The 12,655-nt window shown below is 43.5% G+C and overlaps 4 protein-coding genes across 4 annotated transcripts; 2 read left to right on the top strand and 2 right to left on the bottom strand.

Annotated features, from left to right (window-relative positions):
• Window positions 1-10,623: 10,623 nt before the first annotated feature.
• On the bottom strand, window positions 10,624-10,791 carry BJ212DRAFT_1249386 (uncharacterized protein; the record flags this gene model as incomplete). The annotated part of the gene is made up of 1 exon (XM_041329700.1): window positions 10,624-10,791. A coding segment is annotated over one exon (168 nt), but the record flags the coding sequence as incomplete, so codon positions are not given.
• An 80-nt stretch (window positions 10,792-10,871) lies between these two features.
• BJ212DRAFT_1308406 (uncharacterized protein) lies at window positions 10,872-11,263 on the top strand. Its single transcript, XM_041333890.1, has 2 exons — window positions 10,872-11,032; window positions 11,082-11,263. Exons 1-2 carry the CDS (start codon window positions 10,926-10,928, stop codon window positions 11,128-11,130), a joined length of 156 nt encoding a protein of 51 aa, XP_041199656.1. The 5' UTR covers window positions 10,872-10,925; the 3' UTR covers window positions 11,131-11,263.
• Window positions 11,012-11,420, bottom strand: BJ212DRAFT_6951 (uncharacterized protein). Its single transcript, XM_041343836.1, has 3 exons — window positions 11,191-11,420; window positions 11,082-11,143; window positions 11,012-11,032 (listed from the first exon to the last, which is right to left on the bottom strand). Exons 1-2 carry the CDS (start codon window positions 11,378-11,380, stop codon window positions 11,136-11,138), a joined length of 198 nt encoding a protein of 65 aa, XP_041199655.1. The 5' UTR covers window positions 11,381-11,420; the 3' UTR covers window positions 11,012-11,032; window positions 11,082-11,135.
• Window positions 11,421-11,663: 243 nt separating this feature from the next.
• BJ212DRAFT_1256309 (uncharacterized protein) lies at window positions 11,664-12,310 on the top strand (the record flags this gene model as incomplete). Its single annotated transcript, XM_041329779.1, has 3 exons — window positions 11,664-11,944; window positions 12,001-12,067; window positions 12,128-12,310. 3 exons carry the CDS (start codon window positions 11,664-11,666, stop codon window positions 12,308-12,310), a joined length of 531 nt encoding a protein of 176 aa, XP_041199654.1.
• Between the last annotated feature and the right edge of the window lie 345 nt (window positions 12,311-12,655).

The following is a 12,655-nucleotide window of genomic DNA, read 5'->3' as shown; positions in this document are numbered from 1 at the left end:
CAAAAGATTAAAGTCCTACTCCGACCCTCTCCATCAGAGAGGTCCCAGAACCCAGAAAACAGAATCAGACAGAGAGAGATGAAATGTCCCCTGTAATCAGACACATCACTAGACCAGACGATCAGGATGTTAGCACCTGCCACCACCTCAGAACTCAAAGCTGGAGCTCCAATGTCTTATGATGGGAGCCCCCAGCAGGCTTTATGATGGTTGTATGCAATTAAGGTGTATTTTGCGCTTAATGCTATGATCTACAACACCGACGAAAAGAAAGTCATCACTGCCCTCACATATATGACTGAAGATAGTGCCATGGGATGGGCCCTCACCTTTTACACCGAAGTTGATAATTCCGCCTCCAAATCCTATGGAACCTTTGCGAACTTTGAAACTAAATTCAAAGAAGCCTTTGTACCAGCCAATGCTATTGGCATGGCCATGAACAAGCTCTGCACCTTGAAACAAACGAGCGACCTCACCTCCTACATCACTAGCTTTAAAACCCTTGCCGCACAAGCCTCCATAAAGCAAGATGCCATTTTAATCACGTTTTTCAATGATGGACTGAAGAAAGGGATTGTCAATTCCATTTTCCAGATGGAAACCATTCCCACAGATTTCGACAAATATGTCACCGCAGCCATTAGGCTTGACAGCAATTGGCAGAGAGGTGTCACCTTCTGGCAGAACAATCGCACTACCACCAAACCAACTGGACAGCAATACATGCCTAGACCATCCATTGACTGGCATGATCCTAATGCCATGGAGGTAGATCATCTTTCTGAAGCAGAAAGGAATGACCATATGAAGAAAGGGTTATGCTTCATGTGTCACCAGAAGGGACACATGACCAGGGCTTGCCTGCAGAAGAGGAACAGGAAAACCCCAGTTCATTGTGAAGAAATAGAGGAAAGTGACAAAGAAGATGAAGATACAATGATCCGCCGCCTTGCCATGGATTTTTGATGTGGAAGACTGGATTGACATCAGTATCTTCCGATGTACCTATCAGACTTGTACAAAGTATTGGAATCAGAAAGGAACTTCACATTCCCATTTCCTGTATCTTGAAAACCTGTCTGAAAACTGTCGAAACAGCCGCAGTTGTTGACTCCAGCGCTGCCAGAACATTCATTTCTGAAGACTTTGTCAAAACCCATAACATCAGGATGCACAAGTTAACCAAGCCATTCAGAGTTACCACCACAGATGGGAGTTATGCAAAGGGTGGTGCTATCACTCAATATTGCGTCCTCATAGTGAAAATCAATGAACGATCAATGATTGGGAAGTTCAATATCACACGACTCAGTCGTCATGATCAGATTTTACTCAGAATCCCCTGGCTACAGGCCATGGATCCAGTAATCAGATGGAAAGAGGAAACGCTTAAGCTCTCTTGAACTGAGAAGAGCAATCTGATCAAGGAAGACATTGACAACGAACGATGAAAGAATGGCCTCCTGCTTCTCTTCCAATGAAGTCATTCTGCAAAACCAATTCCAATTGAAGTATCACCCAGAGAGTCATCACCATGAACCACCATCAAAGAAATCCCTGATGAAGAAGCATCTCCAGTCTTGCCCAACCTTGATCCCATTCCTGATGACGATGATGATTCCTTTGATACCAAAGAAGACATATGGACTTCGGACTATGCACCACCAATACACGAACTTGCTTCTTATCACCTTAACAATGACAAGTTTTTGGTTGAATATTCCGCTGACACTACCGAGCTTCAGGTCATCACCAACATTTCAATGGATACCCCATTAACCAGAGATGGTACTAGTGCTATGGAACAGAAACCTACGATTACTCCCTTATCACAGCCTGCAGAATATGTCAAGACCAGCAACAAAGCTCAGCAATTCACATTAGCAGCCGGACTTGAACAGAAGAAGACATTTGAAGAACTAGTCCCTTCCTATCTTCATGATTTCACTGACATCTTTGCTAAAGATGGTCTTAACCAACTACCACCTGAACGACCTGGTATCAACCATCGCATCAAAACCAAACCCAGCTTTATCCCTAAAATGTCAAAAGTATATCCATTATCGGAAGCAGAACGCACTGCCGTCAAAGCATTTATCAACGAAAATACTAAGAAAGGTTTCATTTCTGAGTCAAAGTCGCCACAGGTGAGCAGTTTCTTCTTTATAGGAAAGAAAAGCAGAGACCTATGCCCTTGCCAGGATTACTGGTATATCAATGATTGGACGGTCAAAAACGCATATCCCCTCCCATTACCACTCTTGCTAGTCTCTCGGTTGCATGGTGCGAAATACTTCATAAAGATGGACATCCATTCCAGTTACAATAACATTCGAATTCATCCTGACGATCAGTGGAAAGCCGCTTTCACTACAGAGTATGGATTGTTCGAACCAAACGTCATGTTCTTTGGTCTATGCAACTCTCCCGCCACTTTCCAAGCATATATGAACCGAACTTTCCAACAGGAGATTAACGAAGGATGGCTTGTCATATACATGGATGATATTTTGATCTTCTCCAACAACCTCGCTTCTCATCAAAAATGAACCTGGCATGTCCTTGAAAGAATTTGCCAAGAAAAACTGTTCCTAAAACCGGAGAAATGCATGTTTGATGCACAAGAAGTGGAATATCTAGGCATGATCATTCGTCCTGGATGTGTTGCAATGGATGTCGCTAAAACTGATAGTATTTGCGACTGGCCTATCCCTACAATGGTAAAAGAAGTTCGGTCATTTTTGGGATTCTGCAACTTCTATCAAAACTTCATTCCCCATTATTCCAACATCGCTAGACCCCTAATCGACCTCACCAAGAAAGATGTCAAGTTTCTATGGTCAGACCAATGTGCATCAGCATTCTCCACCCTAAAAGAATGCTTCCTGAAGCAACCTGTTCTTCAAAACCCAGTTCTGAGCAGACAGTTTGCAGTAGCTACCGATGCATCGCTCGTCACTACCAGTGCAGTGTTACTGCAAACCAATGAAAATGGTGTTCACCACCCATGTGGGTACCTGTCACAGACATTGAACCCCACAGAACAAAACTACCAGATTTTTGATTGCGAGCTCCTTGCTGTTATTCACACTCTAACTGAATGGCACCATTATCTGGAGGGCAACCCCCATCCTGTCATCATCTTCACAGACCATAAAAATCTGCTGTATTTCAGAACCACCCAGAAGTTAACCTGCAGACAAGCCCGATGGCAGTTGATTTTATCCTGCTATGATATTGAACTCCACCATGTCACTGGAACCAAACTCATGGCCCCTGATGCACTTTCTTGTGGCCCTGATCATGGGGTTGATTCCGCCACAGATAATACCGATGAAACCCTTCTTCCCGATTCCATGTTCATTTGCCTTCTTGATGTAGAACTCATGACCTCCCTTGCAAATCTCAACCCCTCTGACCCTGACCCCATCTTCAAAGCTGCTTCTGACGCCCTAGACAGCCTTTCCCTCCCTCCTATGAAATCCACTCTTGCAGATTGGACAATAAAGGACAATATCCTCTATTATAAAGATCATGCCTACATCTGTCCTGCTGGTCGGCACCTTATTTTAGAATGATGCCATGATCATGCTACTGCTGGTCACCCTGGGCATTTTAAAACTGAAGAACTGGTTAAGCAGGACTTTTGGTGGCCCTCTAGGGGTACCTATATCCGAAAATATGTTGAGGGATGTGCCCTTTGCCAGCAAATGAAATCCAATACCCATCCATCAACTCTGCCCCTCATCCCTATCCTGTCTGTTGCCACAGCCCCGTTCACCCAGGTCTCCATCGACCTTATCACTGATCTCCCTCCATGTGCTGGTTTTGATTCTGTTATGGTTGTGGTAGACCATGGGCTTATGAAGGGGGTAATTCTTATCCCCTGCACTAAAACCATCACTTCCAAAGGGGTTGCCAAGAAATTTTTCAAATACGTCTACTGCCGATTCGGCTTACATGAGAAAGTCATTTCTGATCGAGGACTGCAATTCGTGTCAAAATTCTCAAAAGCCCTTGCCAAGCTCTTGAAATACAATATAGCCGCATCAACTGCTTATCACCCCCAGACTGATGGTCAAACTGAACGCCTTAATCAGGAACTTGAAACCTATCTCTGAATCTATTGCTGAAATCACCCTGAAGATTGGGTAGAACATCTTCCAATGGCGGAATTCGTGCACAATCATTGGAAACACGACTCTTGTAACGCCTCGCCATTTTTCCTGATGATGGAATATGAACCAAGAGCCCTTCCTCACATACTCCCTGACTCTACTGTCCCTGCAGCAGAAGATAGACTTCGCTCACTCCAGAAATTGAAAGAAGAAGTACTCTCCTGCCATAACCTCGCTATGCAGTGAATGGCGGAATGAACTCATGGGCAGAAATATCACCCATGGAAGATAGGAGATAAGGTTTGGTTATCAGGGAAGAATTTGATCACACAGTTGCCATCATGGAAACTTGCACCAAAATGATATGGCCCCTTTCCTATCACCGCAGTACTATCACCTATCACTTTCACACTCCAACTTCCACCACAATGGAGAGTTCATCCCACATTCCATGCTTCCGAACTATCATCCTATCACGAGACAGAGGTCCATGGTCCAAACTTCCATGATCCACCCCCAGACATCATTGATAATGAAGAGGAATACAAAATCGATGCAATCCTGTCACACAAGGGCATGGGTAAATGAAGACACTATCTCGTATCCTGGAAAGGATACTCTTCCGCTAGTAACAAATGGATCCCAGAAGAGAACCTTAGCAACACTCCTGATATTCTCGCTGCATATAAGAAGGCTCACAAGTTGTAAACCATAGAACAATGTCTCTTGAATGCCTACGCCTCTGTATTCAACGAATTGAAGAGCTCACTGCTGCTATAAATGCTGTATCTGAAAATGTCGCCCACCCATTATCCTTAATCGACTACCAAACTGCAACTGCCACTGACCTCATCGCTAATGCATCCTCCCTGGTTGCTTCCCCACCATCATCAGACTCTACGCTGACCAACGACTCCATCCTCACCAATTACTTCTCAATCATTGACCAAGTTGAAACCAGTGCCCTGTTCAAATCCACTATCACATCACAGCAATACGCCATTGAAATAGATCGCCTCTTAGGAGAAAGAGGAGCAATATCTAGTGGGCTCATTATCCAAATCATCAGAGATGCTAGCCTCATTGAGCATACCACTAATCTTCTTGATGATGAATGTCACAAGACCATCTTCCATCATCTTCATATACACATTCATAATACTGCAATCCGCCTGTTGCCTGATGATACTAGGGAGGCTATCAGAGAAGCTATTCATATCATCACAGAACGGATCACTCTTGACCCGGTCGCGTGTCCTCCCTCTCCACATATTGCCATTCCAGTCCCACTGCCGATTCCTCCAACAATTACCATTGAGCATCAGGATAATGATATCCCTCCTATTGCTGTACTTGACATACCAGCTTCTCCGTCTCCTACCCCCATCACACCCACTGCACATTGATACCCTATTAGATGCAGATCCACCTGCATCACCGCCAAACACACTGTGTCAGCTTCCCCACACAAAACTTGTAAATGACAATTGAGATCCCCCTCTCCCCCAGAACAGTCGACCACCATCACCACAGTGAAAACAGCAACAATTGATAATGTCATATGCCGTAACTGCCACACTGCCAGACATCACCACAAGAACTGCCCAGTGTACTACTGTCAGGTTTGCAAGGAGTATGCACCTGGACACCTATTGGTCTTCTGTAAAGATCTTAAAGGAGAAGCAGTCATTCCACTGGTTTGGACTGACCCTGGTTTCTATGAAGCCCTTGCTCATTGGGAGATTGAGCAGGATGCCATTTATCACGCTGCTGAACTAGCTGACAGGTCGCTTCCTATTACTGAGGAACAAAATGATTTGTTGGACTCAAACTATGATGCCGACCCTATCTACTGGGCTAATCAGGATAACTGAAGTCGGTGACTTCGTTCCTAAATGAGGGGTAATGTTACAGTTATGCCTGCCCCTATTCATTTTTCCTTGCTTACATTTGTATTACATCATGACTGCACCATCATTGACTCATTCATTTCTATACTTGTATTACATTGCAATCACCACCGCCATCGTTAGATGACTCATCGCTTATCTCTGACTCATTGTACTTGCCCTAAAGTACTGACTTACTATATATACCTGGTCATGTACTTAGTAGATCTTCACTTTAATCTTACTAGGTCTTCACCAGAACATTCTTTCGCTTAGGACCCCCAATCCTAAGTCGTCTAAGAGACAGATATTCAAAGCAAAGACACTCTCTTTGCTTTGTCTTACAACCTTTACATTTGTAGAGGTCTTGATTCAACTTCAGCTGTTGCTCTTATCAAGTAGCTGTTGTTGCAACTATCCTAGTTCATAACACACACATATATTGACCAGTGTTAAGAACCAGTTTGCTCAAAGTGGAGAGAGGGACTGATTCTGAGGGGTTTGGCCTCAGCTCATACACTGTGCCCCTTACCTGAGTATGTGCCCTTCATTTCAGATGAAGTCCAGAGGACTTCCAGAGGCTGGCTACTCTGGTGGAGTGCTAGAGGACTTCCAGAGGAGCATGGGAAACATCCGGAGGAGCATGGGAGAGTTCTGGAGGAATGCAGGAAGTGCTCAGGAGAATTCCCACTGCAAAGTAATACTTCTACAGGAAACAGGATGGAAGGGTGGGACATCCAAAGGTACAGAAGGAATAGGGGCTACATCAGATGGAGTCTGATATAGAAACAAACAGAGGTAGACTACCCTAAGGTAGAGTCAGAGAGACAGGGATTGGACCTAAGTCTGGAAAGAGGGTAAGTGCCAGAAAGGCAAAGCTCTGGCCTAGGGAACCAATCCCTAGGCCTGATGGATAGGACAACTTAGGTGGACCAAAGTCCAAGAGAAGATTGGGCAAGTCTAAGTTGATATTCAAACTGAGGAAACTACAGGAGTATGTACAGGGTTATATACTGGAGAATATCTGGGGGGTTCAGTAAGCACAGGAGCAAGGCTATGTACAAGCATGTGGAAACACATTAGTAAGTAAGATGGAACATAAGTAAATGAACTCAGAGATGAAGACTCATACAAGGATCAATAAGCAAGACAGAACAAGAGGTAACTGAAAGCCGGAAAGCCAGAGATATCTAAATGGAGATAGGCACAGGATGTTGGACAGAAGATGGGAATAGGTCCAGAGTTAATATCCAGAGGTCCAGAGATCTGGGGATCTGGAAGATGAGGTGGATACAGGACCAGGATATGAGGAGGTGGATATACAGTGGCTCAAAAAAGTGTCTCAATGTTTGTGACTTTTTGTGTAATTGCTTTATTATGAGCCAGGGTTTGAGAATATGACTAAGCCATAGGGAGGTGTGGGAAGTATCTGCTTCTAAGCTTTATGTTTGATCCCTATAGCGTGGAAATATTATGTCATCAAGGGAAGATATGGTTAATTTAATTTGGTGACTCATTGAGACACTTTTTTGACTTTCAGTTTGACCAACACAATCTCTATAATTCTAGTACTTGGTGCTTCCTCCTGTTGCTCTAATTACTTCTCCCACTATTCTATGCACACTATCAATCAATTTGAGGCATTCCTCATCAACAATCTTGCCCCACTCTGCTGCAACTCTCTCCCACAGCTGAAATAGCCCTATTATTATCCTCAGCTCTTCTAATCTGTATACCAAGCAGACTGCTACTAAAACTGGTCTGAGCAGGGTTACTATCATTAAGATCATAAATAAGTCATTCCAGGTAAGAAAAATATCAAACTAGATTGTCTTTTCAAGCTTACACCATATAACAAAAAATCTCTTGTTCATAATATTCCAACTAGGCAGGCTGCCAATGCAACTCAAGCTACCAAATTTATCAATTACATCATCTACACTGCTCTCTCCACTCAAATAGTCAGGAATACTCCTAAGGCAGCCAATCTTAAAGCTGTAAACAGGCAGAAAAAGCCTTTCCTGTCTTCAGGCTATAAAGGGAGGAGACTAGCCTTGGCTTTAAAGCCTCAATATTGGATTGTTGAGGACTGGAATAGGGCTACCTGGTCAGATGAGACAAGAATTAATAGGATGAGGTCATATGGCTAGGAATATATGTGATCAAAGGCAGAAGAACTACTAGAAGAAAGAAAAGTCAAGAACACACTAAAGTATGAAGTAGGAAACTTGATGGTATGGTGTTGTATGAGGTGGAATGGAGTAGGAATTCTCTGTGAGGTGGGGGGGAGGATGAATGCAGAGCAGCACATTTTAATTTTGGAAACTATCTGCTCAGAAGCATGCAAGAATCAAGAATTAATGAAGAAGACATTACCTTCTAACAAGACAATGTCCCTAAGCATACTTCAAGTTGACCATGAAATGGTTTGAAAACTATGATATCAGTGTTCTATCATGGCAAGTCCTGTCCTCAGACCTCAACTCTATTGTACAGCCCTGGTAATTGCTCAAGATATCACTTGCAGTCTATCAAGATCCTTAATAGGAATTACACAAAAAGTCACAAACATTGAGACACTTTTTTGAGCCACTGTAGTCCAGAATAGGGTGAAGTCTGGATGTCTTGCTGGATGGAGTGTGCATAGGGTGGACAGGATAGGGGGGTACAGATCAGGCTAGCAGTGGAGATCCAATGGTCCAGAGCTCAGTTGTAATTCTGCAGTGGAGCTGATCCTGCTGAGGTATAGGGCAGACAGTGGAGGGAGAACTGGGAATGAGTTGGATATGAGGTGGGGTCCAGATGTAGGCTTGGAAGGCATGGGAACATGATGGAATGTGGGTCCAGATTGTGGGATATGACAACCAGTATCATTGAGCTGCTCCACACTTGGAATCAGAAACATCTCAATAGAACAAGTATGATACTTAGTTAATCTGAATTCAATTGATACTATCATACCTTGCAAGTTGCATAATAATGTGACAATGTACCTTAGTGGTACAAAGTTCATTCAGTGTTTACAAGATGTAATATAATGTTTTCAGAATGCAACACAAGTTTGTTGATATAAACAAAGGGGTGTGATGCAGAGGTTATGCATTGTGATCAAGTTGTATGAAGATTGTATTATTTATCAGAAGGAAGCATATTCTGGCATAGTATGAAAATAGAAATTCACATCTCATCATATGCTGCACATTCCCATAACAGTCAGTTTTCACTGGGTTTCAGGTACCTAGCACTGCCTACTGGCTGTGCTTTGGTTACTAATCCAAAGTTGTTTATTTGTATTGCCAACTTGTTTGGTACCAATGCCTTGGATACATAGATGTAAATGAAGTTTGCATGGCATATTTGTGCATGTGTTTTGCATATACATGAAGAAAAATAAAGGGTTATTGAAAGGTTAAGTGCTTGATTTGAACTGCTAATTTGTATCTTGGTGATACTACTCAAAATGTTCAAATAAAAGGTATGATGCAGGAAACAGGTACAGGCGACTGTATGGGTATGGGTATGGGTATGGGTACAGGTAAGTGTGCAGGTATGAGTAAGTATGTGGGTATGGGTATAGGTATGGGTTATTTTATTAACCCAAAGGTATATGGCCAAGAACAGGTTAGGAGTCCTGAAGGTAGGAGCAGTAATGCTAGGTTGTGAAAGGGATGTGCTAGGTATGTCTGGTTAAGGCAAGTATATCAAGGGCTAACTAAGGTGACTTCTAATAGTAGTAGGCAAGTCCAAGGAAAAGAAAAGTCAAGTATGAGTATGTTCAGAGTGTCCTTTTATTCTACTGTGTGAACTGTCTGGAGTCACCTAGGTGAGGATAGTAGTAAGATAATGGAGTGTATGGTTAGTATGTAATAAGACTTGCAAGTGCTACAGCCATGAGAATACATGTAATAACTGTTATGAACTGGTATAGTTCTAACACTAGGCAACTCAACTAGAGTTGGGATGTCTAGTGAGAGTTAAGTATGTCTCATGTATGCAAGACATTCAGTGAAGGAGATTCCAAATAAAACCCAGTAAGATTAAAGTACAGAACACAGTGTTAACTATGTGCTTAAATAGGTCATATGTGCACATGGACCAGACAGAGATGCATAAGCAATATAAGTACAACAGGTTTCAAGAAGACATAAAAGGAGAAGTGACATGTAAGCAAAATAGAACTGAGGAGAATAGTCAAGAATGAGAAGTCTAGCAGTGGCAGTAAGCAGCACATGATGTAATACAATGTAAGAGAAAAGGAATGATATAGGGGCTGTACAATGACTGTAACAATAACACCCATTTTCTCTTTCAGTAATGACAAGGATAGACTAATAATGCACCAATGGAGCTAGGTGGACATGGGCAGGACATGGGAGGATGACCAGGTGTAGGATGGGTGACCAGACCAGTATGGATATGTCAGCCATGGATAGAGTGGATGGGACCAGCCATCAGAGTAGTGATACTGAGGGTAAGACATGTCTTGGGTGGCCTGTCATGTAGATAGGAATAGGATCATACAATGCTGGAGCCAGGATGATTGTGACACCACTCCAACACAAACATGTACATAAACCAAAATCTTGTTCAAACATCATTGCTGAACAGGCTCTTACTGCAGAAAAATTTTGGTGACATATGAAACTGAAGCCATTCTCATCAGGCATCTGTATTAGCCAAATGAGTGTCCCATCTAATATCCCAACACAATCCAGAAATCTGTATACATTCATAATATACTCAGATGTCTCCTGGTGGTGCTCATCATCTCCCCATGCAACAACTCATATACCCAACTCCCACAATGCCCACACTACTTGCCAGCAGTACAGGAACACTGTTCCAAATCCAATTGCAAGTTTGTGGGCAGCTTGGAGTGGATTCATGCCTCATGAGCCATACCAAATGAGAAAGCATGCCAGTTGATATCAGACTGCACACTGTTATCTCTTGCCAATTAATTGGAAGATGGGGTTTTGTTCAAGCAGATGGTCAAGATGGTCAAAGGTGGGCCATCCAACCCTGAAAGATGTTAGTGAAGATAGCACTGATGATCCAATAGAAAATATACCTGTATTCATGTCAAAAATCTCAGTCTGGCCAGCTCAGAGAAATCTTGAAGAATTCAAAACACTTTCTCCATTGATTATATGGGCCACATGAGATACCAGACAGCATACTTGCAAATACTTGAAGTGCTGCACTTGTTCTTGTGAGAGATACAGCAGTATGGTGACTGCGGTCATCATTGTCACTATCAGGAAAAATGAAGTGCTCGAGTGCAAGGTGAGTGCATTTTGAGATGCCCAACATAGACGATGAGGCAGAAAGGACAGTTAAGAGCTCACAGAACTCTCGTTTTCGCTGCATAACCAGGACAGCGTGTTGTGCGATGGCGGGGTGATAAAACGGAGTAAGCTTGGCTTCGGCAACCCAAATGGAGTCTCGCCGGTCGGCTATGTTGTTTGGCTTAAGGCACGGTGGGACTTGACACACCTCGAACTAGACATCGTAAGAATTGAGCACGCCTGATGTGCCCTCTCCTGTCACAGAAAGTTCTTACTGGGAATATTCAACAGCCACACAACAGAGCTACATCCAGTGTTTAAATGCAGCGTGTGAAGCACTCAACAGTGCGCAGTATATACCCGCAATGATTTTGCTCACTCTTTCCACTGAACACGTTCGCAATACCGTTATCACCAACGAGCAAGGTCAAGTTATTTACAAGACAGAGACTCCGTTCGAACTAGCTGGCGTCCGTACTACGACCATTCTGAAAATCAAGCCAAATGATGACCAGTATCATATGCAAGACCAGTTCGATGTCTTGGGAGAGATCGAGTGGCATGCATTTGCTCCTTCAAAGTTTCGTTATGGTGGAACTGTAGTAGAGACAAAGGAGTTCATTCCGAGGAGAGGCCTATTGGGTCGGTGAGTACATGGGGCCCTTCTAGGAAATCCGGGCCATCATCATAAAATTCTGGCAGGGAGCGCGTCTTTGTAGGGCCAGATGGCCGTCCTTATCGCTGGGATCTCCAGTCCAGAGTGGTAGTTGTGAGTACGCTTCCACTTCAATGTTAATGCTGATACTGTTTCTCACGAGTCAAATTTTAGCTCTCACAGGACGATGAATCTCGAACAGAGGTCGCTCGCTTTCGTAGAGCGACTCTTGGAATTGTAGGAAGGAGGCGTAAAGCCACGCTGGAAGTATCACCTGAAGTGGCTCATATGATGGATATTGTTATCATGACGTTCATCTACGTCGAGAAACTCAGAAAGGACAAAGAAGGAGGGTAAATGTCAGTTCTGGCCGGTCTGCGCACAAGTCTGCGCAGAGGTCTGCTTTCGGTTGCGAAGTCTGTGTAACCCTCGGGAGGCTCGAGGCCGGCTTCCGCCCATGCGCTCACTGCGCTCGATGATGAACACATGTTTAGAGCTTATTCCTCGGGTGCTTAGTGGTGAGCTTGCAGTACATGATAATAAATATTTATATTGCTAGGACGTGCATAGAGTAACAACATGAGCAGTACACAAAATAACTATGAACATGATTGCTGAATAGGAGTTCAGCCATCCAGGTACTCACTGCAAACGCGGCAAGCTCTCTCGGTCGTTGTGCACATTCATTCATTTGTGCGATAT

Source organism: Suillus subaureus (assembly GCF_016647635.1).
Source record: "Suillus subaureus strain MN1 chromosome Unknown BJ212scaffold_1, whole genome shotgun sequence".
Taxonomy (NCBI): domain Eukaryota; kingdom Fungi; phylum Basidiomycota; class Agaricomycetes; order Boletales; family Suillaceae; genus Suillus; species Suillus subaureus.
The sequence above is the reverse complement of the archived record's forward strand: the minus strand, read 5'-3'. Positions and strand labels throughout refer to the sequence as shown.

Bases quoted from the DNA above. Each gene is read 5' to 3' on its own strand.
- BJ212DRAFT_6951 (XM_041343836.1), bottom strand. From the start codon at position 11,380: ATGCAGCGAAAACGAGAGTTCTGTGAGCTCTTAACTGTCCTTTCTGCC.
- BJ212DRAFT_1308406 (XM_041333890.1), top strand. From the start codon at position 10,926: ATGCCAGTTGATATCAGACTGCACACTGTTATCTCTTGCCAATTAATT. The intron at 11,033-11,081 runs CTGAAAGATGTT...TAGAAAATATAC, and splicing joins CAAAGGTGGGCCATCCAACC to CTGTATTCATGTCAAAAATC.